This window comes from Sorex araneus, chromosome 3 (genome assembly GCF_027595985.1).
Source record: "Sorex araneus isolate mSorAra2 chromosome 3, mSorAra2.pri, whole genome shotgun sequence".
Taxonomy (NCBI): Eukaryota; Metazoa; Chordata; class Mammalia; order Eulipotyphla; family Soricidae; genus Sorex; species Sorex araneus.
The window spans coordinates 96,295,478-96,318,436 of NC_073304.1; the positions used below are offsets into that span (position 1 = coordinate 96,295,478).

At 44.4% G+C, this 22,959-nt stretch overlaps 1 protein-coding gene across 1 annotated transcript in view; it reads left to right on the plus strand.

The window, feature by feature from the left end:
* The first annotated feature begins 4,060 nt into the window (after positions 1-4,060).
* Positions 4,061-22,959, plus strand: part of MAPK6 (mitogen-activated protein kinase 6) — a 32,473-nt gene continuing 13,574 nt past the window's right edge. Inside the window, exons 1-3 of the mRNA XM_012933498.2 lie at positions 4,061-4,217; positions 18,781-19,971; positions 21,709-21,853. Coding sequence (XP_012788952.2) covers positions 19,417-19,971; positions 21,709-21,853 — 700 coding nt within the window. The 5' untranslated portion in view covers positions 4,061-4,217; positions 18,781-19,416. The remainder of the gene's footprint in view (positions 4,218-18,780; positions 19,972-21,708; positions 21,854-22,959) is intronic.

Consider the following 22,959-nt stretch of genomic DNA (forward strand, 5'->3'; position numbering starts at 1 on the left):
AAAAAAACAAGATTCATAAATTTAGTGATCTGATGGGCTCTATGAAACAATTTACTAACTGGGCAGCATTCATATAGCAAGGATAAAGATAATGCAGGAGTTGTCCAAAATGGAAGATTTCTATAATCTGAAAGAGAATGGAGACCAGAGCAATAGTACAGAGGGTAGTGTGTGTCCTGCATGCAGCCAATCTGGGTTCAATCTCCAGTACCACATATGGTCTCAAGTCCTGCCAGGAGTGATCCCTGAGTGCAAAGCCGGGAATAAACTTTGAGCACCAATAGGTGATGCCCCACCTCTCCCCTCCCCACTCGCCAAAAATACAAAGAAAGAAAGAGAATGAGATAAGGTCATCAGCAAAATGAGAGATTGTAGGTGCAGGCAGCTTTCCTTAGGTGTAGGCAGGGAGGGTTTGTCTTGCAGATAATCTCACTAGGAATCTACAGATTGGTTTGAAATACTTTTGGGAGAGGTTGCAAGTTATCAAACCTGAGTGGAGCCTGGCAAAATCAACCCCACTTGGGGCCTGCTCTTTTTCATTTGTGTTTCAGTTTTTTGTTTTGGCACCACATCCGATGTGTTCTGGGCTTACTCCAGGCTCTGTGCTCAGGGATCACTCCTACTGGTGCTCTGAGGTTGATCACATGCAAGCCAAAACTTACATAGGTCCAGGGTCAGGGGTGAAGAGCCGGGAACAAGTGAGATAATACAGCAGATTAGGTGCTGCCTTGTACCCTTACATACAGTCCACCTGGGTCCCATCTCCCAGTACCCCATATGGTCTCCTGGACCCAAATGCTTACGTGAGACCCAAAAACATATGTGGGCCTGGTTTTATGGTTGCCTTCCCACTAACGTCCATAACTGATCTCTTTCTTTCCAAATTGCACTCTGCCTTAGTTAAAATATTTTTTTTCTTTTTGGGCCACACCCAGTGATGCTCAGAGGTTACTCCTGGTTTTGCACTCAGGAATTACTCCTGGTGATGCTTGGGAGACCATATGGGAAGCCGGGGATCGAACCTGGATTGGCCGTGTGCAAGGCAAACAGCCTACCCACTGTACTATTGCTCTGTACGATTAGTTGAATTATTTAAAAGTCTTCTGAACCCATGAAAAACCGTAAGTAGTTCATTGTTTTCTGGGCTTCTCCCATTAAACATTGGACCCCAAAGGGGTATGGAATGATTTTCTTTGCACCCTACAAAGCCTCAAAAAGTAATGCCTGGTTTGATAAGTGATAAAGTAGCCTTGCTGAGATAGGGGCTATTTACCCTGTTGAAAACTAAGTCTGTTGTTCAGATAAATGGGCTTTGAGGAAGTTCCTGAAATGGCAATAGAGTTCTTTGTCACACCATCTTGTTAAAAATAGTAGAAAAAAAAAACAAACACAGGGGCAAGGTTTTATCCCTGGCACCACAGGGATGAGTGAGCATGGTCTTGGAGCGATCCCCAAGCACTGCCAAGTGTGCCACACTCCCCTCCCAAAAATAAAAGAAAAAATACTCAAAATGGAGAAATTCATAGGGGTTCTAGGGCACATTATCATTATTTGCTTGTTTTTAATGCCACGCCTGGCTGTGCTCAGGGATCACTCCTGGCAGTGCTAAGGGGACTGTATGGGGTACCAGGGATTGAACCCTGGTCAGCTGAGTGCAAGGCAAGCACATTACCCCCTGTATTATTTCTACAGCCCCATTTGTAATTTTAATCTATCTGGAGTTCCCAGATCTGCGCCAGTGAGGTAATATAAATAAGGCACTTCCCACCACTGCTTTCCCAGGAGAGATAGTGGCTTTATGGGAAAAAATGGTTTCTCTTTCAAATACTCTTATCCCGTCCTCTTCTGCTTACATAAACATTCCTGACTGTACCTTTATAGTTGGTAGATGAGATGCTACCTAAATTCATGAATCATTTAATAAAATCAATCAGATCTCTTAATTTGTGAGTTTTCCACAATCTTCTAGGGCCAGAAGAATTCAAGCCATTAAAATCATGTTTATGCAGGTCAAATTGTAAAGTCAGTTAATGTACTTCTTCTTAGTTGTTAATCCTGTTTTTATGTGGCTATAGGGTTTCACCTCTAAGTACTTTTTAAACTGCGTGTTAGGATCCATTAGTGAGTAGTATTATTTAAAAAAAAAAAAACACCTGGGGCATGAGAGTACAGGGCCCCTTTCTGAAAGGTAACTTTTGTCAACGATTATTTTTGAGGTGGCAGTTTGGCACCCCTTCAAAAGGATTCCTGGAGCTGGAAAGATAGTACAGTGGGTGGGGTTCAATCCCCAGAACCCATATGGTCCCCTCAACTGGCCAGGGGTGATTCCTGATCCCTAAGCACAGAGCCAGGAGGAGTAAACCCTGAACACTGCTGGATGTGGTCCCCAACTTTCTTCCCCCCCAAAAAAGCCCCCAGAAAACAAAAACTGGGGGTGGGGATTTCCTTTCTTAATCCTGCTCTTCAGAAGAACTTTTCAGAAGAGCTTTCTTAAAGATCACTGAGTGCCTGGAGCAATAGCACAGCAGGTAGGACGTTTGCCTTGCATGTGGTCAACCCAGGTTCAGTTTCCAGCATCCCATATGGTCCCCTGAGCACCGCCAGGAGTAATTCCTGAGTGCAGAGCCAGAAGTAATTCCTGAGTAGTGCAGAGCCAGGAGTAACCCCTGTGCATCGTGGGGTATGACACAAAAAGCAAAAAAAAAAAAAGATCACTTGAATCTTGGAACTAAGGTGCCCTTGACCTTCGGCTCTAAGATGCTGCTGCTTTTCTGTCAACATAGTGATCTCTATTCTGGGCCACACTCCATCAAGATGCTAATAGAGAAGTCTTGGAGGTCAGGCATCAGCTATATAATAAGAACTTTGAGCAGAGGCACAAATGCTTGTTATTAAATTCCTTTCCCCATTTCCAGATCAAACACTAAGGTGGTGGTTGATAGGGGTGCAGGAAGGAAAAGTGTCCTAAACCCCAGGGGAAGTTAACCTTGTGGAGGTGGGGGGCATCATGGTCACCGGTAAGGAGCTCTTCTTCCAGGGAACAAACCTCTTCTTTCCCTTGGTTTTATGTACTTATCACCTCCTCATACCTCATCATCCAGTGGCATTGCCTTCCATGCAAAAAATTATAGAATATTCTAGCACAACAAGCCAATTGGACATCTTGAATGGTCTTTGCTTTGGTCTTAGAGTTTTGAAAATGGAGAATAATCCCTGAAAAAATTTGCTTGCGACCTGCAATATGCCTACACCTACCTACACCTACTTCACCAACGTTGGAACTCTGAGATGGTTCTGTGGATTCAGTATGTCATGATAAAAATGTTTCTTTTTCATACAAGAAGTTGGTCTGAGAAAGGCACCACGTTACATTTGCCACTGCACCATACAACGTACCCCTTCCCAAACAACACGTGGCAGTCAAGTTGGCAGGGTCCCAGCTCTGGAACCCAGCAAAGGTATTCTCTGCCTCTTTGTCTTTGCTCTCCTGCTGTTCCCACTCTTTTTTCTCCTTGTTTCTTTTTCTTGTTTATTTTTTGGTCTCCTTTCTTTCCCCCTTGGATTCCAAGTTCCTTCAGATGCAGCTGAAAAAAATTACCCGTGGTGGCCTCTTTTAGAACGCCTTGTCCAGAGCCTCAGAGTGAATGCCCTTGTTAGCCCTCTGACACGCCTGTCGGCTCCAGCTTTCTGGTTATCCCAAGCATCCGTGCTCCCCAGGGCCTGTTACTTTGGGGGGGGGGTAGCTGCCCGGAGCCCCGCACGTAATAGGTGTTCAATAAACGCTCGCCAGGAGTTTCTCCCTTTGGTGTTCCAGTGCCCGGCGCAGGAAGCGCAGCCTCAGGGGGCCGTTCCCCCGCCCCCATCCCGGGGAAGGCGACCCGCGACCTCCCTAGGGGTACCCCCCCTCCACACACCCCCGCCTCCGTGGCGGGCGCGCGCGCGCCGTCCCGGGGCGTTGGAAACTCCGGCGCGTGCGGGCGCGCGGGGCCGGCGGGGGCGTGGCCGGCGTGGAGTGAGCCTGTGACGTGAGGGGGCGTGGCCGCTCAGGCCCCGCCCCCGCTCCCTCGCCCTCTCTCGCGGGTCGGGGTTACATGGCGGCGACTGCGGCAACGCGAGAGCCTCGGAGCCGCCGCTGCCGCCAGCCTCGCCGGAGACCTGAGCCGACCCTGGGGGCTGTCCGCGGGCCCCGCACTCCCTCGATGAGTCGGAGAAGTCCCGTGAGTGCGGGGGGGGGGCGTGCGGGTGCGCGCGTGGGAGCGTGCGGGAGCGTGTGCGGACGTGTCCGGGGCGCGCCGGCGGGGCGGGCGGCGCGGCGGGGCCGGCTCGCGCCTCCATTGTGTGTGCGTGACCCTCGGGCGGCCGCCGCGCCTCAGAGGCGCTTTTGTTCGCCCCCCGCGGGCGCCGGGGCCGCCCGCCCGCCCGCCGGGGCCTGGCCGCCGGCGCGTTCCCGCGCGGGCCGGGGCTGGGGGGGTCCCCGCGTGGGGCCGGCTGAACGGCCGGCGCGCGCCCCTCCTACCCGGCACGCCCCTCGCCGGCCGCCGGGCCGCGCGCGCCCCCCGCGCCCCCCGTGCCCGCCGCGCCCGCCGCGCCCGCCGCGCCGCGCGCTCCCGGCCCCGCGAGGGGCGGCGGCCGCCCGGGAGGCGCGGAGTGTCGCCCGGCCGGCCCGGAATGCGCCCCGCGTCTCCTCCCCCATCCCACTCGGGTGACTCGGCCTCAGCTGACTCCGGGCCGGGCAGAGCCTCCCGCCGACGCGGCGTCCCCCGCGCCCCCGCCGCGGAAGGAGGTACCGGGAACTCGGCGCGGGCGGCGGGATTTCCCCCCCACACGCCCCGGGGGCGTCCCCCGCGGGCCGGGGGGTCCCGGCGCAGGACCCGCGGGAAAACTTGTCTCGGCGCATCCCCGGCCGGGGCCGCCCCGGGGAGTGAGAGACGCGGGTGCAAGAGTCCAGGGGGGTCGGGGCTGCCTTTTGTTCCCGGGCCTCGGCCGGGCTCCCGCCGGCTCAGGTGTTCCCCCCCCCCGCCTCCCGCCGCTCGGGGCTCGCCGGGCGGGGGTCGGGGGAGGTGGGACCCGAAGCCCGTTTGCTGCCTTTGCAAGCAGGACTCTCCAGCCCTTGCCTCCAAGCTAAAAATAAGTTGAAGTCGGTCCCGGTACTAACTTATAAAACAAAAAAACGCAGCTACAGTAATTTGTCACGGACAGCAATCTTGAAAGGGGTGGGGGGCATCCTAAAATAGAGAGCCAGCAGCTTCTAAAGTAATTCTGAGGCTGGGTGGGTTTGCTCAGATCTTTTTTGGTTATTATTTATTATTGTGGTGGTGGTTGTTGTTTTAAAGTTCGGGTTGGTTCCGAGGGGTGCCGCTCTGGGAAGCGGGGTTTAGAGGGATCTGAGCAGAAAGAGGGTCGCGTCCACAGCAGGGCCTGGCTCTGGGTTAGAATTGTCCTCTCCCGTTTCTGGGAAACGGCAGGTTTTAGAGGTTGGAAGGAGGTGGCTTCTGGAGGATGGAGTTTTACCTATCTGGATTGCGTCGTTCAAAGGCAGGATGTTTATGTGGGGTTTGCCCCGCGCCAAGGGGATGTGGCGCCCTTTTCCATATACGTTACATGGTTTGGTGAGAATTGGCGCGTGAAACTCAGAAAAATGCTTATTGTTATCCTGAATTCAGTAATTGCAGGCGTTTAGGACGTCAGATTTGAGCAGGACATGGCTTTAGTCATTACTATTCAGGGAATAAAACATCCCCGGAAAATAGATGATTGCTCTTATGACGTATGAGCGTATTTTGGAATTCCAGTATTTGCAGGACAGGATTATAAAGTTGTCTTGTGCCACTTTCTGTGATTAAAAGGTTCTTGCTGATTTGCCGGTTAGTTTTGCAGCAGAGAAATTGTATGTTCTAAGTGACAAGTATTAGCACTAAAGAAGTATTGCGGTGTTTTACATAAGTTCACTTAAGCTTGCCGAGAATTCGTAACTGACAAAATAAGGTTTGCTGACTCAGGGGATGGGGTCGGGTGGGAGGAAGCTTCGAAGTGCTGCAAGTTTTGAGTTGGGTGATGACTCATCCTGCCCACTGCTACGTGGCCCTTTTTTTTTTTTATACACTGTACTTTTTTAAATGATAGGCTAAAATGCTTCTGCCCACATGATTCTCTTTCTGAACCACAGTTTCTCTTGAAAAAAAAGTAACATCTTCTTACATTTTAAAAGAATATGGCTAAATGCTATAGATGGAATTTTGTAACATTTGTTGAGGAAAGTAAATCTAATTACTGGTCAGTTTGTGCAGTTCAGTGCTTGAATATTAGCAGTTCTTGGATGTTACATAAGATTTGCTAGATTATTTATAGAGAACAAATGCTTTAATAGAATGGGGTTGGGTAAATATTGATAATGCCATAAACATTATCTTTGTAATGTCTAGAAATCAAATGTAAAGGTACAGAAAATTTTGATCAGATAACAGCTCTTAACATGGGCATTTTAGACTGATGGGAGGATTATGCATAGTGCTTTTCCTGAATTTTCCACTTTAATGAAGAAAACTTGAATAGTTGTTGGTAAAGACACTTTAATCATTTTTCTTAAAAGGGAAGGTGCCCATATTGTTCCAAATTTAGGAGTTACATTGACATTCAATAGTAATAATGGCTTACTTAGACGTTGTTTAGTATGTTGTTGAAAAAAAGATTGAGAATAAATAATAGTGTTAGAAGTTGGAAATACAAATTCTCTCCCAGTTTTTATTTATATATCATCTTTAAATGACTTAGGAAGTTGTGAGTAGTAAAGTCTGTTGTTCACTTGGAGAGATTTTGAGAGACCATTGCATGATTTATATAGAGCTTTTAAAAGTTTCATTATCTTTAAAACATTAATTTATACTAAATGAAATAAAGATTTGAAGATTTTTTTGCTTTCGCTTTTTTTTTGTGTGTGTGGGGGGTCACACCTGGCGTTGCACAAGGGTTACTCCTGGCTTTGCAACTCAGGAATTACTCCTGGTGGTACTTGGGAGCCCGTATGGGATGCTGGGGATCGAACCTGGGTTGGCCACGTGCAAGGCAAATCCAGCCCCAGATTTGAAGATTTTTTTTTTATTATTTTTTTAAATTTATTTATTTTTAATTAGAGAATCACCGTGAGGGTACAGTTACAGATTTATACACTTTTGTGCTTATACTTCCCTCATACAAAGTTTGGGAACCCATCCCTTCACCAGTGCCCATTCTCCACCACCCGTAAACCCAGTGTCCCTCCCACCCTCCCCAATCCCATCTCCCCCCCACCCCACCCTGCCACTGTGGCAAGGCATTCCCTTCTGTTTTCTCTCTCTAATTAGCTGTTGTGGTTTGCAATAAAGGTGTTGAGTGGCCGCTGTGCTCAGTCTCTAGCCCTCATTCAGCCCGCAACTCCCTTCCCCCACATGGCCTTCGACTACAATGTAGTTGGTGATCGCTTCTCTGAGTTGACCTTTCCCCGGAACGTGAGGCCAGCCTCGAAGCCATGGAGTCAACCTCCTGGTACTTATTTCTACAGTTCTTGGGTGTTAGTCTCCCACTCTGTTATTCTATATACCATAGATGAGTGCAATCTTTCTATGTCTGTCTCTCTCTTTCTGACTCATTTCACTCAGCATGAAACTTTTCATGCCCATCCACTTGACTACAAAATTCTTGACCTCCTTTTTTCTAACAGCTGCATAGTATTCCATTGTATAGATGTACCAAAGTTTCCTCAACCAGTCACCAGATTTGAAGATTTTTAAATATCTCTTTATATCACTGTATCACTGTCATCATTGTCATCCCATTGTTCATCGATTTGCTCGAGCGGGCACCAGTAACATCTCCATTGATCCCAGCCCTGAGATTTTAGCAGCCTTCCCTTACTCGTCTTTCCCAACGATTGAAGGCTCTTTCAGGGTTAGGGGAATGAGACGTGTTATTGTTACTGTTTTTGGCTTATCGAATACACACGGGAAGCTTGCCAGGCTCTTCCGTGCATACCATAATATTATATAATTTAGTCACCCTCTATTTTTAATTTACTTACTTGTTTTTATTTCTGGACTGACTGGTTCTGGGATCACCAGGGCTGCAGCCAGAGGAGAAGTGGTGATGGGAATTGATTCTGGGGCCTTTCGCATGCCAGGAATGGAATCCAGGGCTTCATGCAAGCAAGGTAGAGCTCTTAACACTGAGATACACCCCCAGACTTTTACTATTATTCTTGGTTTTGGAGCACACTTGCTGTGCTCAGGGTTTACTCCTTGTTCTTCACTCAGGGATCACTCCTGGAAGGGCTTGGGGACATATGGAGTGTAACGAGTGGAACCCGAGTCAGTCATGTGCAAGGCCAGTGCCCTACCTCCTTGTACTATTTGTCGGGCCCTATTTTTCTCTAAAAAGCATATATATATATATTTTGCTTTTTGGGTCACACCTGGCGATGCACAGGGCTTACTCCTGGCTCTACACTCAGTAATTACTCCTGGCAGTGCTCAGGGGACCATATGGGATGCTGGGAATTGAACCCTGGTCGGCCGTGTGCAAGGCAAACGCCCTACCCGCTGTACTATTGCTCCAGCCCCTATTATATATATATTTGTATATATATATGTATATATACCTTTATATCTTTATATTTATCACAAATATAAAGACTTGAAGCTTGAAGGACATTCTATCAGAGATTGGATGTGTTTTTCAAGTGTTTTCTTAAATAATATGGATAATTTGCTGTTGTGAGTCCTTTAGAATTTATGAAGCAAGTATCTCCTTTCTGTGAGGCTTTGGCCTTATGAAACCATAAGCCCTTTCAGCACTGGTATCCAGTTCCTTGTTCTCATTGCCCACTTGAACCTTTGTTGTTACTCTGGGTCCCTGGTGAAGAAAAGGAAGATGCCTCAAAAGTCCATTCATGGCTTTGTTGATTGTGCTCTATCCGCTTCTTCAGATTGTTGATTCCATTTACTGCAGCTTGTTAGGGCTAAGGGGATTCAGGTCAGGTTTTTACTGTTCTCACAGCTCAGAATGAGAGTTCATCAAAACAAAAGCAGTACTCTTACTGTAGTTAGGAGCTCCTTTTCCAGGAAGTAGCTTTTCATGTGGGGCTGATGGTTTTAAGGTGACGTTGGTATGGACGGAGGTCAACATTTTTTTTTTCCTTCCATGAGTTACTTATTTGGAAATTACTGTGTATCCTTCTGATAGTTTTAAAGGATTTTTCTTTTGGGGCTTGAAGAGGTATTTTCCTTGCATGCAGCTGATCCAGTTCCATCCTTGGCATCTCATATGATCCCCTAAGCTCTGCTAGGAATAATTCCTGAGTTCAGAGCAGGGAGTAGCCTCTCAGGACTGGTGTAGCCCAAAACAAAACAAAAAAATTCTTTTTTCTATATATTAGCCTTTCAAATAATCTTCTGGAAAGTTGTAAGGAAATAAATATTTATATGGCAAATCACATTCTCATAGATTTTCATTTAAATCTGGAAAGAAATCTTTTCATGGAAAAAATGGGTATCACAAAATTTGTTTCTTAGAACCCTGGCATTTACTCCAGGAAAGTCCGCCTCTGCAGAAAGTACAAATCTCTGTGCTTCACCTACGTTCATTTGTAGAACTACTTCAGAGTGAGTGTATATCATGAGGGGTTCTGATAACGTCGTTAACCATGGCCCGCAGACGGTATGCAGACAGGAGCAGTCTAGTCCACAGGTGTAAAAAGGTTGAAGAGAGCTCTAGAACAACTCTACTATTGTTGTGGTGGCCACCGCACCACTTTCAGCTATTTGAATAAAAATTAACTTTAAAAATTCACTTCCTCAATTATGCCAGTGAATTTTAGTTGTTCAATGGACATGTTTTTTTTCCCTCCCTCCTTTTTGGGTCACACCTGGCGATGCTCAGGAGTTAGTCCTGGCAGTGCTTGGGTGCCCGTATGGGATGCTGGGGGCTGGAGACTGGTTCCGTTGCACGTAAGGCAAACACCCTACCGCTGTACTATCGCTGCAGCCACAGATGACGTCTCTTAAGCAGTGCATTTCTCCTCATCTTTGATGTTTCTGCTTTTGTTTGGTTGGTTTTGTGGTGCTCAGGGCTTCCTTCTGGTCTTTTGCTTGGGGATCAATCCCAGCTGGGCCTGGGGGACCCTAAGGGGTGCTAGGGATGGAACCTGGGTCAGCCAGAATACCTGCTGTCTGCTGTACTATCTCTGGTCCGTCTTTAAACTTTTATTTCTTTTTTTTTTTTCCTGTGGGGGCTGCATGCACAGCAATGCTCAGGGGTTGCTCCTGGCTTTGCACTCAGGGATCGAAACTGGGTCAGCTGTATGCAAGGCAAACTCTCTACCTGCTGTACTATCTCACTGGCCCTCTTTAACCTTTTATAAAAAATATATTTTTTAATTGGATCACAGCGAGATATGCAGTTACGAAGTTGTTCATAATTGGATTTCAGTCATATCATGTTCCAATACCAGTCCCTTAACCAGTGTATATTTCCTACCATCAGTGTTCCTGGTCTGTCACCTGCACCCTTTCCCCCATGGCGGGCATTTTTCTTCTGTCTCTCTTTTTAAACTTTTCAAAGGAAAAACTACATTAGAGATTGCTTTGTACTCGATGAAACATGATAATGGAATGGGCCCATTAGCTCTTAAATACATTAGTGATACAATTACAGAAATTAATTTTTGTAATACTTTCATTTAGACACAGTGGTTACAGAGTTGTTCATAATACAGTTGTTTCGGGCTTTCTCTGTTCTAACACCAGTTCCACCACCACAGTGACCTTCCCTCCACCATTGTCCCCATTTCCCCAACCACTTCCCAAGCCTGCCCCTTTAGGCACAGAGGAATTAATTTTATATTGCTTGTTACAACTAAATGACTAAAGGAATTATAAAAAATACTTTAGCAAAAGTAAATTTGTGAAAATTTTAATGGGAGATGTACTATTGACCAGCCCTAGCAGATTCTTATTTTTACACTTGGTGCCTTAGAGTGGTTTACCTCCTGCCTCTGTTGCCCACCTTCAGAGGGCAACTGCTGTGCACATGGTGGAGGCCTGTATGCTCTACGGGGCCCCCAGCTCTACTGCCTTGCCCCAAGACTTGGCAGTCAGCAAAACGCAGTGACGGACTGGCAGGTGGGGCTTGGAGCTGGGCTTCTGGATTCTGACTGAAGTCCACATGTGGACTAAACCTCAGTCTCTCAGATAGAGAGAATGTCCTTATCTCTTCATATAAAGCTAGTTACAAGTTTGACTTAATTCTGTCACTGAAAAATTCCTTGTTTTCCTTTCCCTTTGCTAGAAATGCCAATAACTCTGGTCTTTTCTTTTATGAAGGGGCCACACCCATCGGTGCTCAGGGGATCATCTGTGGTACCAGGGATCAAACCTGAGTTGGCTTCTTGCAAGGCAAGTGCCTTTCAGCTCCAGGTTTTTAAATTTTGTTTGTTCGTGGGGCCACACCCTGCGATCCTCAGGGATTATTCCTGACAGTGTTTGGGGATGCATGAGGTGCCAGGGAGCAAACCTGGGTTGGCTGTGTGTGCGAGACAAAAGCACTGCCTGCTGTACTATCTCTCCAGCTTGGTTTTTAAGTTTTTTATCTGTTACTTTAGGGCCAAGGATGTTATTCCACAGTAGATTGTGTTGTGCTGAGGATCAAACCCAAGGCCTCACACTTGCCTTCCAACACAAAAAGAGTAAAACCATTAAAGTGTAACTTACTCAGCTTGTCATGATACCTAAGGTGAAAGTAACGGATTGTAGCTAAGTCATTCATTTAGTTACATCAATTTCCTGATAGGGTCCTGACTACTAGAAATATGAAATGCTTTGATTGCGATTTATTTTTCCTTCCCTTGCCTTTATTGTGACTGCCATTGCAGTTGTGTCGTGATGGCCAGGGATCACAGATGGCAGCACCGTTTGAAACTGTGTCAAAGCACCTTATCATTGAGTCATCCTGGGCCACCTAGACAGACAATTTAGCCACTTCCTAAGCGAGACCTCACATCACTTCTTTAACTCAAACCCCCTCCACCTTTAATATAGCTTAGTGAAATCTGGCAGGAATTTGTGCCAAATTCTAATATGAATCTCATAGGAAATATACACTTAAAAATGTTTTTACAAGCATTATTCCAGGTCTTCAGAAAATGAAAAATGAGGATATTTGGGGGCCAGAGCGATAGTACAGAGGGTAGGAATTTTGCCTTGCACATGGCTGATCTCCAGCATACCAGATGGTTCCCCAAACACCGCCAGAAATAATTCCTGAGTGCAATGCCAGGAGTAACCCCTGAGCATCACCGGGTGTGGCCCCAAAACAACAAAGAAAAGGGAGGGTATTCCAAAAAATCTTGTTGTTATGAGTCACTTTTTAAAAATAAGGATTCTCCGGGGACTGCGAACTAGTACAGCGGATTCAGGAATATGCCTGGTATATGCCTGACGTGGGTTCAGTCCTCAGTATCACACAGTTCCCTGAGCATCACCAGTGCAGTGATCCTGAAGGGTGCCAGCGCCACTGAGCATCCCTGCATTTAGGCCTTTTTGCTAAACTGACAACTCCCTTGGTTGGGAATTGCCTGTGGGGCCTCTGGGCCTCCTGTGTACTGCTTGGAAGGTGCCCCTTACCCCTTCCTGGAAGATGCCCCCCCCTGCAATGGAAAAATCTCCCAACCAAACATGTGTTTCTCTCTGTTTGATGAGTCTAGAAATGTTTTGAATGATCTTGCACAACATGACCTTCAGACCCTCGCCAGAGTTAGCCAGAAAATCTGTAGCAATTGTATTTGATGCATTTACTGGACGAAGTATATTGTGCGAGATGCCATAGATTCTGTCTGGATGGACTGAAGACTAATAAAATTAAAGAAATGCCAAAGTCTTGCATAACTTCAGGATGCCAACTTGTTATACATGGACTGCAAGGACTTTTTACATAATCCTGTTTGTCAGGTTATACAGGACACTATTTCAGTGGCAGTCTTGACCTGCCACCCCAGTACAACAGAACAGGAGCCATAACACCTGATGTATTTGGGTTTCTTCCATCTGAGTAGGATTAAAGTCAAATGCTTCTTGAAGTGTTGTCAGACCTCTATAATTTACCACAGGATAAGGGTCCTGGGAGAATGCCTGGTATGGCGAGTGGTTTTTTGGGGGGACAAAGAGGGCACTCCTGGCTTAGTGCTCAGGGGACAGACGTATGGGGTGTGCTTGGGTTGGGCATGCAAGGCAAGTGCTTTACTTGGTGTAAAGTATCTCCAAAGTACTGATGATGAGTTATGGTAGACTGATCCCGCGTGGTTCCCCGAGAACTGCTGGGCTGGAGCACCACTGCACTGCTGGGCACAGACATGAACTGGCCACATATTCCTGCAAGTGACCACAGGACCTCTTGAGAACTGCTAGGAGAACTTACCTTCCTAAAACACATTTATGGGCAGATTTGGAGGATTTAAGACCCAAAGTAAAAAAGTCTTTTTTGTTGTTGTTTTTAGACCACACCAATGCTTAGGGCTTATTCCTGGCTCTGCACTCAGGAATTACTCTTGGCGATGCTCAGGGGACCATATGGAATACTGGGGTTGAACCTGACTCCACTGAGTGTGAGGCATGTACCTTACCTATTGTACAATCTCCCTGGCCCCGGAGATCCAAAGTTAGGAGAAGAAAAGATTTTGTTGAGCCTGGAGAAATAGCACAGTGGGTAGGGTTCTTGTCTTGCACATAGCTGGCCCAGGTTTCATCCCTGACACCACATAAGCACTGCCTGAGCATCGCTGGGTGTGGCCCTAAACCTGCCCCTTCCCTTTGTTGTTGCAGTGATTGGGGCTCACACGTGGTCAACTGTAGTGTGTGTCTCATGTTTTCATTCTGGTGCTTCCCAGCAGTCACACCGTGGGTTGTGGTTTGTGTACACTATGCTGTGCTTGTGACATGCTATGTTCCTTTAGTTGTGCTTGTGCATATTCTGGTCATAGTTTGGTCATCACACAGGTTCTGCCAGGGTTGCACTGCCTGGCTGGGGTACTTGCAGGTTGTAGTTGTACTTGTTAGAATTTTACCATTTTAGTTAAAGTGCTCATTGTACACACCTGGCCAATGTGAAGTCAGAAAGTTACTTGTGAGCACCAGGGATCAGAGACAACGGAACTGCCAGGATTGAGCTCCACATTTGTGGAGGGACCAGGGGCTAAAGAAAAGGGATTAAGACCCTCAACAGGGGCTGGAGTGATAGCACAGCGGGTAGGGTGTTTGCCTTGCTTGCGGCCGACCTGGGTTCAATTCCCAGCATCCCATATGGTCCCCTGAGCACCATCAGGAGAGATTCCTGAGTGCAAAGCCAGGAGTAACCCCTGAGCATCACCGGGTGTGACCCAAAAAGGAAAAAAAAGGACCCTCAGCAATCCCTCTGCCCCCAGATTTGATTTTATTTTTGTGGTTTATGGTCCACGCCTGGCGGTGCTCAGGACTATACCCTTGTTCAATGTTGGGGTCTCTTCTGTCCATGTTGGGGACTGTCATATACGGGATGAAACCTGAACTTTTTGCATACAAAGCATGGATTCTATTGCAGCATCTCTCCAGTCCCTGTTTTTTTTTTTTTTTTTTAATTAGGTGCTCCATTATGAGCCATGTAATCATTTGCCTAACTTTGAGAGTTTGTCTATGCTAACAGTAGTTACACTAGTTACAGATATATATATATATATATATATATTAACTGTAGTTTATTGTTTTTTGAGCCTCACTCTCATGTAGCCTGGAAAGTAGGAGGAAAGGATGGAAGAAACAATTTTTTTTAAAAAAGTAAGCTTCCTATTTAGGGCTCTTATTCTGAATTTGATTGCACATCCAGGCTCCTTTCTGTCATAAACCAAGTTGTTTCTGGTTAATAAGGAAAGTAAGAGGCTGGAGAGATAGTATGAAGGCACTTGACTTGAACACTTTTGATCTGGGTTCAGTTGATCCCTGTCATCTTACATGATCTCCAGAGCCCAGCTGGGAATGATCCCTCAGTAAACCCTGAGCACTGCTGGCTATGGCTCAAAATCTTAAAAAGAAAAAAAAAGAGAAAAATCTGCTTTTATAGATGAGAATACGGGGCATAGTCAACTCATTCTTTCACATTTATAGCTACATAGGCTTCGGCTTGACTTAGAGTATCTGTATTTCTCAGTCTGGATGGGTTTAGTAATACTGTCCCTTCTTAGTTTTCCTTGTCCTTACTTGGAATGTGTAGACAGGCAAAAGGAGTAGTGAACTGCAGGCATATCCTGCATGTTTGCGTGTATGAAGTTAAATATGAAAGATGGTAGAGTAGGGTATAAATAGGACATTTCCAGGGGTCACTGATAACAGATGGAGGATGCTGAGCACCAGTGATCTGCTTCTGTTCTCCTCCCCTTGTCCTGCAGGGTTTAGTCAGCCTGAGAAGCTTTGTCTGATGTAAAAGCCCAGTTGGGGGAGGGAGCTCCCCAGCAGTGCACAGGAGTCTGGGAGCCTCTCCCAGCAGTACTTGGCCTTGGACTGGCTATTCTACAGTGCTGCTTGGGCCTGGAGTCAAGGGTCAGAGGGCTCCTACCCAGCATACATGAGGTGCCAGGGACCTCATCCACACCAGGCATTTACTCTAGTCCCTCAGGCTATCTTCCATTCCCCACAGATTTTTAATATTTGGATAATTAAAGATCTGCTTAGAGTAAGTAAAGTATGTGGAATATGAAGCAGGAAATAAAGGCTACTTTCTCTACAAAGTGTCACCATTGTTTGACACTTGATGCCTTTGAGAGTCTTGTTTTTCTCTTAAACCACCTACAGGGAAAAGGTGACTGCATGACTGCATTCTGAGAATTGACTTCTTAATTTATACACCAATAAGGTGATTGTTGTATTGACTGTTTTGACTAATGTGTAGTGCACCTGTCTCTTAATTTTTTCAGACCCACTCAGAAAAATCAAAAGCCAACAATAAAGTCCTTTTTGTTTAGGGGTTAGGTTCCATTACTTGCTTATATGCCTATGTATTTATATTTAAGTGAGCTACTATATTGGTCTCTCTAGTTTCTTCCGTGAGATATAAGCCTCCATAGGCCTCCATAGCTTTGGGTTTCTCATTGAAACACTTAGTCCCACAGAGCGTCCCATCCCTATGACATATTTACTTCTTTAGAGCTTTGCTCCAGTTGTTAACTTAGCAGAGGGTCGCACCCTAGTCACCCTCATCCCTTTGATATTTCCACCCCTCTTACTGTCATCCATCATTTTTGTTTTGCTTATAGTTTGGCTCACTTCCCCCCTTTAATATGTCCTCTTACACATAATACTCAGATTCCTAAGAGTTCAGTAATTTGTCATCCTCTAGTCATTAAAAAAAAAAAACCCTCATTAAAGATAGTATTCTCTTTTTTTGTTTTGGGGCCACTCCCAGTTTGCTCAGGGCTTACTTCTGGTTCTGCACTCAGGGATCATTCCTGGTGGGCTCCATATGGGGTGCTAGGGATCAAACCGGGTTGGCTGTGTTCAAGGCAAGCTACTTATCTGCTATACTATTGCTCCAGCCTCCAAAGAGAATATTTTTTGTTGTATTATTTTTGTTTCTAATCTCTTCTTTCATTGGGAAAGTATCACAGATTTGTTACTTTATTGATTTCATATTCTTACTTGCTACAGATGTATGGATGTCTAAATTGTGTTTATTCTACGTTTGAGTAGATTTCAGATTTCAGCATGTTCATTTCTATCTGCAATTGATTATTTCTCCTTTTAAAAAATTTTTTTTTTCTTTTCATGCAGGAAATCTCACCCCAGATTCTTATGCCCATGAAGCATTTGCTTTGTCACTGAGTCATATCCTGGCCCCCTTCAGTTTGCTTTTTTATTTAACATCTACTTGGTGATTTTCACCATCTATTATGTAGCAGTCCACTGTGTGAACATTACACATTTTATTTAGGTCTCCTATTGAAGGTTTTGGCTATTTCTAATTTTCTCTCATTACAAAAAAAGAAAAAAGTGAGCATTTGTAATTATTTCTTTAAGGAGAATGGCTTAAAATATCATACTTTAAATTACTAATTTATATACTTAACGCGTGAGTACTCTTGGAAGGTCTTTTACTAGTAAATTGATCAATCTGTCACTAATACTTGTATTAGAGTTCCTATTCTTCCACATTCTTTTTCAGATATCGACAGGTTCTTAAATATTTTCCCCCAATCTGAAATAAGAGAATCTTTTTCTTTTTTTTTTCTTTTCTTTTGGCCTGTTTTGTTTTGGGTCCACACCTAACTGTGCTCAGGTCTCCCTCCTGGTGTGCTCAGGGTCTTATGAGGTGCTGGGTCGGGCTTAGGCAAGGCTAATACCTTACCTGCTATACTTTGTCTCCAACCCTGAAATTAGAAAATTATAAGGTTATTTAATTTTACTGATTATCTTATCAAGGAAGCCCAACCCCTTTTTAGGTGGGCTGTTTATTGTTCAGGGTCACTTTTTAATAAATAGAAGAACATGCTTTGTACATTTCTTTCTTTTTCAGGTAAATTTTTATTCCTTGGGTATTAATAGGCATAGTTATGAATTGATGCGTTGTTTGTTCTTGTGGGGGCCACACTGGCACTGTGGTGTGGGGGGAGCATGTGGTTCCATCCAGAGGATTGAATTGGGTCTCCCACATGCAAGGTACATACTCCTCTTAATTCTACCATATTCCAGCCCCAGTGTGGTTCCTCACCTCCTGAAGGGGTGGGAGGGGGCACAAATAATTCTCAGGTGGTTTGTGGGCATCTTCCCTTGATTCTTGGCCAAGTGGGCCAGCAGCTCATCGCTGAAGCCTGGGTATGTGGTCCGGCTGAGGCCCTTCAGTGTCGCAGGTTCCCTTGTGGAGCTCAGGAAATCATGTGGTGCCATGGATCGAACCAGCATCAGGCATGCCTTCAACTTCTGTACTATATCTTCCATTCCCTAGTATGGTTTTTAGTTTTTCTTTTTTATTGGGACACACCCAGTGATGCTAGGGGTAACTCCTGGCTCTACACTCAGGAATTACTCGTGGCAGTGCTCGGGAGACTATATGGGATGCCGAGGACTGACCTGGGTCAGCCACATGCAAGGCAAATACCCCGCCTGCTGCTGTCTCTCAGATCCTCTCCCCCACCCACCTCCCCAGAGTGTTTTTTAATGAACTAAAACAGCAGTCTTGCTGCTAATCACAGATCCTGGCAGGACTAACATTTATACTTAATTTCTGAATATTCCAATTTGTATCTTTGTTACTTTGATCTTCCACTTCACCAGAGCTAGGTCCAAGGCCAGTACAGTTGTGTGCTCCAGTTTTGTTACATCCCAGTAAAGTGAAACTGAGAAATCAAAGTTACTTTTAACCAAAAAAGAAAACAGAAAACAGAAGTCTTAAGTGTTCTTTTAGAAAAGTGTTCCTGATATTTCATCCTGAAAATCTAAAGAATTCTATAGAAAATATTCATTTTCTTTGCTTATTGGCAGATCAAAGAAGTCATACAATCTAATAAACCTAAATATTAGAAAGAATGGGGTTGGTGGATCTGGGGTTTGAGCCAACTCATGAGTCGCTCACAACATGGGCTGCTGTTTTTCATTAAAAGCTAATTTTTCCATTTGCTGACTATAAATAGATGTTGATGTATGAGTAGTAGTTTATAACTAAATACTCAATCTGTCAGTTCACAGAGTTGGAGAGCATTTCTTTGAGTAGTAACCCTTTCTCTTTTCTTATCCCCAGGTTGTATCAGAATAAGATGGACGGTAGCTTTGATTGTGATTGTGGTGAGCTGGAGCCACCTGATCACTAACAAAGACAGCTTCTGTTAAAACAACAGCTGCCAGGGCTTCCTGTTGAAATATATAGCAACAGAGGAAGAGAAGAAGCAAACGGAAATAGTGCTCACCAGCACCTTAGAATGATGCTGCTCAGGACCAGTCCAACACTGAATGTATCTGCACTGTGAGGAGAATGTCCATAGAAGCCTGTCGTGTGCATATTTATTCACATTTTTGTTAAATGTTAAATCGTTTAGCACAGGAAATCGGAGTGCATAGTATGTCATTTCATTCCGTTTGAGTTTCTTGAGTGTTTTCTTTAAATGTCTGCAGAGTTGCTGCCCCTTTCTTGAACTATGAGTACTGCAATCTTTTTAATTCTCAATATGAGTAGAGCTTTTTGAGATTAAAATCTAAGGGGAACTCAACGGGCCTGGTTGGCATATGCAATGAACATCAAGAAAACATCTTGCTGCGGAAGCAAAATTATTTTTTTTCTCCCTTTTTGAAAGATCTTTCCTTTTGATGCCAGTTTTCTTCCTTGTTTACACAAGCTCAACAATTCGAAAGGAAAAAAGGCAATAGTAAGGGTTTCAAAATGGCAGAGAAATTTGAAAGTCTCATGAACATTCATGGTTTTGATCTGGGCTCTAGGTATATGGACTTAAAACCATTGGGTTGTGGAGGCAATGGCTTGGTTTTTTCTGCTGTAGACAATGACTGTGACAAAAGAGTAGCCATCAAGAAAATTGTCCTTACTGATCCCCAGAGTGTCAAACATGCTCTCCGTGAAATCAAAATTATTAGAAGACTTGACCATGATAACATTGTCAAAGTGTTTGAAATTCTTGGTCCCAGTGGAAGCCAGTTAACAGACGATGTGGGCTCTCTTACCGAACTGAACAGTGTCTACATTGTTCAGGAGTACATGGAGACAGACTTGGCTAATGTCCTGGAGCAGGGCCCTTTACTGGAAGAGCATGCCAGGCTTTTCATGTATCAGCTGCTACGTGGGCTCAAATATATTCACTCTGCAAACGTACTGCACAGAGATCTCAAACCAGCTAATCTTTTCATTAATACTGAAGACTTGGTGCTGAAGATAGGTGACTTTGGTCTTGCACGCATCATGGATCCCCATTATTCTCATAAGGTATGTGGATTAAAGTGCGTTTTTGTATTCCTGATGTGCATCATCAGGAATAGAAACTGCTTTATTCCTAATGAATAGCATCAGGAATCTTGTACTCCTGTATTCTCTTTGTATGTTGTGGCAAACTTTTTTTAAATTTACATAATGCACACACACCTTTTCTTTTTTGATACAGATCTGTTTTGTTCATAATCTCTCCAGGTTTGAAAAAAAGGTGGAGTAGGATCCTAATTAAATAAAATCCCTGTGGTGTATGGTTGATTATCACTGCATTTCCCATATTTAAAAGTGCAATATAGGTTTTAGGGCAGAAGCGTGGACCCATCTGAAGAGGCATTGTTTTTGCTTTTCTTTGGGGGGAGCCAGATCCTGTCTGCTCAGAGTTAGGAGCAGCTGTTCCTGGCTCTGTGCTCAGGGATCACTTGTGGTGCTCGGGGAACCGTAAACCTTGCCTGCCGTCACACCAGGTCAGCTGTATGCAGAGCAAGCGCCTTAACCTCTCTGCTATCTCTCTGGCCCCTACTCTTTTATTTTTTAGCTACTATCCCATTTTGCCCATCTAAGCAATTTGAAATTGAGATAAAGTTGCAGTAAGAGTATCCAGAAGGAGTCATAGTAACTTTTGTCATAGTAACTTTTCTTCTTTCAGGAATTTGATATTTTCTGAGCAGATCTCCAGTCTTCTAGTTTTCAAGGAAGATTTTATGTGGGAGTCCTATGTTTAAAATGTAAAATGGAGTTTCTTTGGTTATAATAAAACTGTAGGAGCCCCGATTACATGGCTTTCTATAGTCCACGCCTGAAACAACAAATCTTATTAATTCCTGTCATTAAATGTAACTTTTAAGCAACTTTCTTTTTTTTCCTCTTTGGGTCACACCACCCAGTGGGCGATACACAGGGGTTACTCTTGGCTCTGCACTCAGGAATTACTCCTGGCGGTGCTCAGGGGACCATATGGGGTACCAGGAATTGAACCTGGGTGGGCCACATGCAAGGCAAACTCCCTACCTGCTGTGTTATCACTCCAGCCCCAAGCAACTTTTTTTTTTAAAAAAACACAGATTGAGAACTAAAATATAGTGGATCACAACCTTCTCTATGGATAATAGTGAAGTATTGTGGTTCGAATACTAAGTCACACTATTTATAACTAACTCTTATTTTTGTACCTAGATGAGCTATGTATGATCTAAGTAATTTCCTTAATCTGTGTTCCTATCCCTATAAAAAGGAGTTACTCTCTTCCATCACAGTTTTTTGAGGTTTTGAGGATGACATATGGCAATATGTATGCTTTAAATCAAATGATTTAAACGTAAAGTAATAAAGTTGAGTAGGAATGAACTCTAGTAGAACCAGGTCCTCTGGGTTTTTTAGGAAAGATGATTGGCATTTATAAGTAGCACCCCTCTTGCTTTTCCATACCAAATTTGCACTGATTTGAAGCATGCTTGCTATTTAATTATACTTGGAGTTAAAACATTTTGGATATGTAGCCTAGAATTAGCACTAAATTCTTATAATTTGTCAACAGACTTCATGTAATTACCATGTTTTAGATCGATGTCCTAATGGAGTTTATCTCCATCTTCAAAAGTGCAAGAACCTTGGAAATAGGTGTAGAAATTGTGCTATTTTAGGATTTCATCCAAAATTTTATTTTTCAATGAATCAAACTTTATGTACTCTTAATTTAAAGTGAAAAATTAAGTATCCTTTTCTTTCTTTGTTTAGGGTCATCTTTCTGAAGGGTTGGTTACTAAATGGTACAGATCTCCGCGTCTTTTACTTTCTCCTAATAATTATACTAAAGCCATCGACATGTGGGCTGCAGGCTGCATCTTTGCTGAAATGCTGACTGGTAAAACTCTCTTTGCAGGTGAGAATTTAAGATTAATGGGGAAAACTATCCGGAAAGGTTTGAGGAGGACGGGTCACTTCTACCAGTGTGTAGGGGATCATTTGGTGCCAGGGGCGAAACATGAGGATCCTGCACACAAAACATGTTTCATCCTTTCAGTTATCTCCCCCATCCTCAATAAGGTGCAGTTTTGCTTGTATTTATAAAATGAGATTTTTAGAAGTTTTTAGAGTAATATTTTTGTAGTCTGGGACATTACAGTGAAATGTAAGTTTCATTTAAAACTTTTTTTACTTACAAAAGTAAAACTTGTTTACTAAATTGTGTACTTGGTGAATTTCATCAGAATGCTAGTATTATTTTGGATATATCTATTTCTTAATTATTTTGTGACTCTGTAGTAATATGGTAAGCGACACCAGAGTTGCCTGCTTCTCTCAGTGTTAGTCTCTGCTGGTGAAGCTTTTGGAAATAGTGAGGCCAGACTTATTGGGGGCCCAGGGCCAGTCCTCGATGGGTGGTGTAGTCCTGACAGCTCAGTGCTTGGCCCAAAGGTTCTGGGGGTTCCAAGTATTATGCTCAGACACTTACACATGCTAGCCTTGTGCTCCCCCACGTCATCCCTGGCTCTTCCTTCCTGGCGAGTTTTTTAAGCTGCTGTTGAAATCCCGTGATTCTTTGTTCCCATAATCCTTAGTGGTTAAATTGCCATATTATTGCCTAACTGCTGTGACTTTTCTCAGAAAGAGCCAAGGAAACATTTTTGGTTTTGTTTTTTGTTAAATCTGGTGCTATGGGAGAATCAAAAGAAGTATGAGAAAGAACTTAGTCAAGATGGAAAGAGATATGTAATATGTGGAAAACACCAAGTATGATTAATCAGATGAGTTTGTGTAAAATTATTTAGCATCAGCTCTAAAAGTCACAAACTTGGCTACCTGAGCAGTGGCTGGAATGGAAGACAGAAGTCAGCAGATGGGGGCCAGAGAGAGTGCAGGGGTGAAGGTGCTTCCCTTGGATCCTACCAATTCCACTTTGAATCCCAACAACACTTAGTGGTTCCCTGAACATTGCCAGGTGTGGCCACAGAAATCCTCACCAAAGAAAGAGTTCACCGTGGGGAG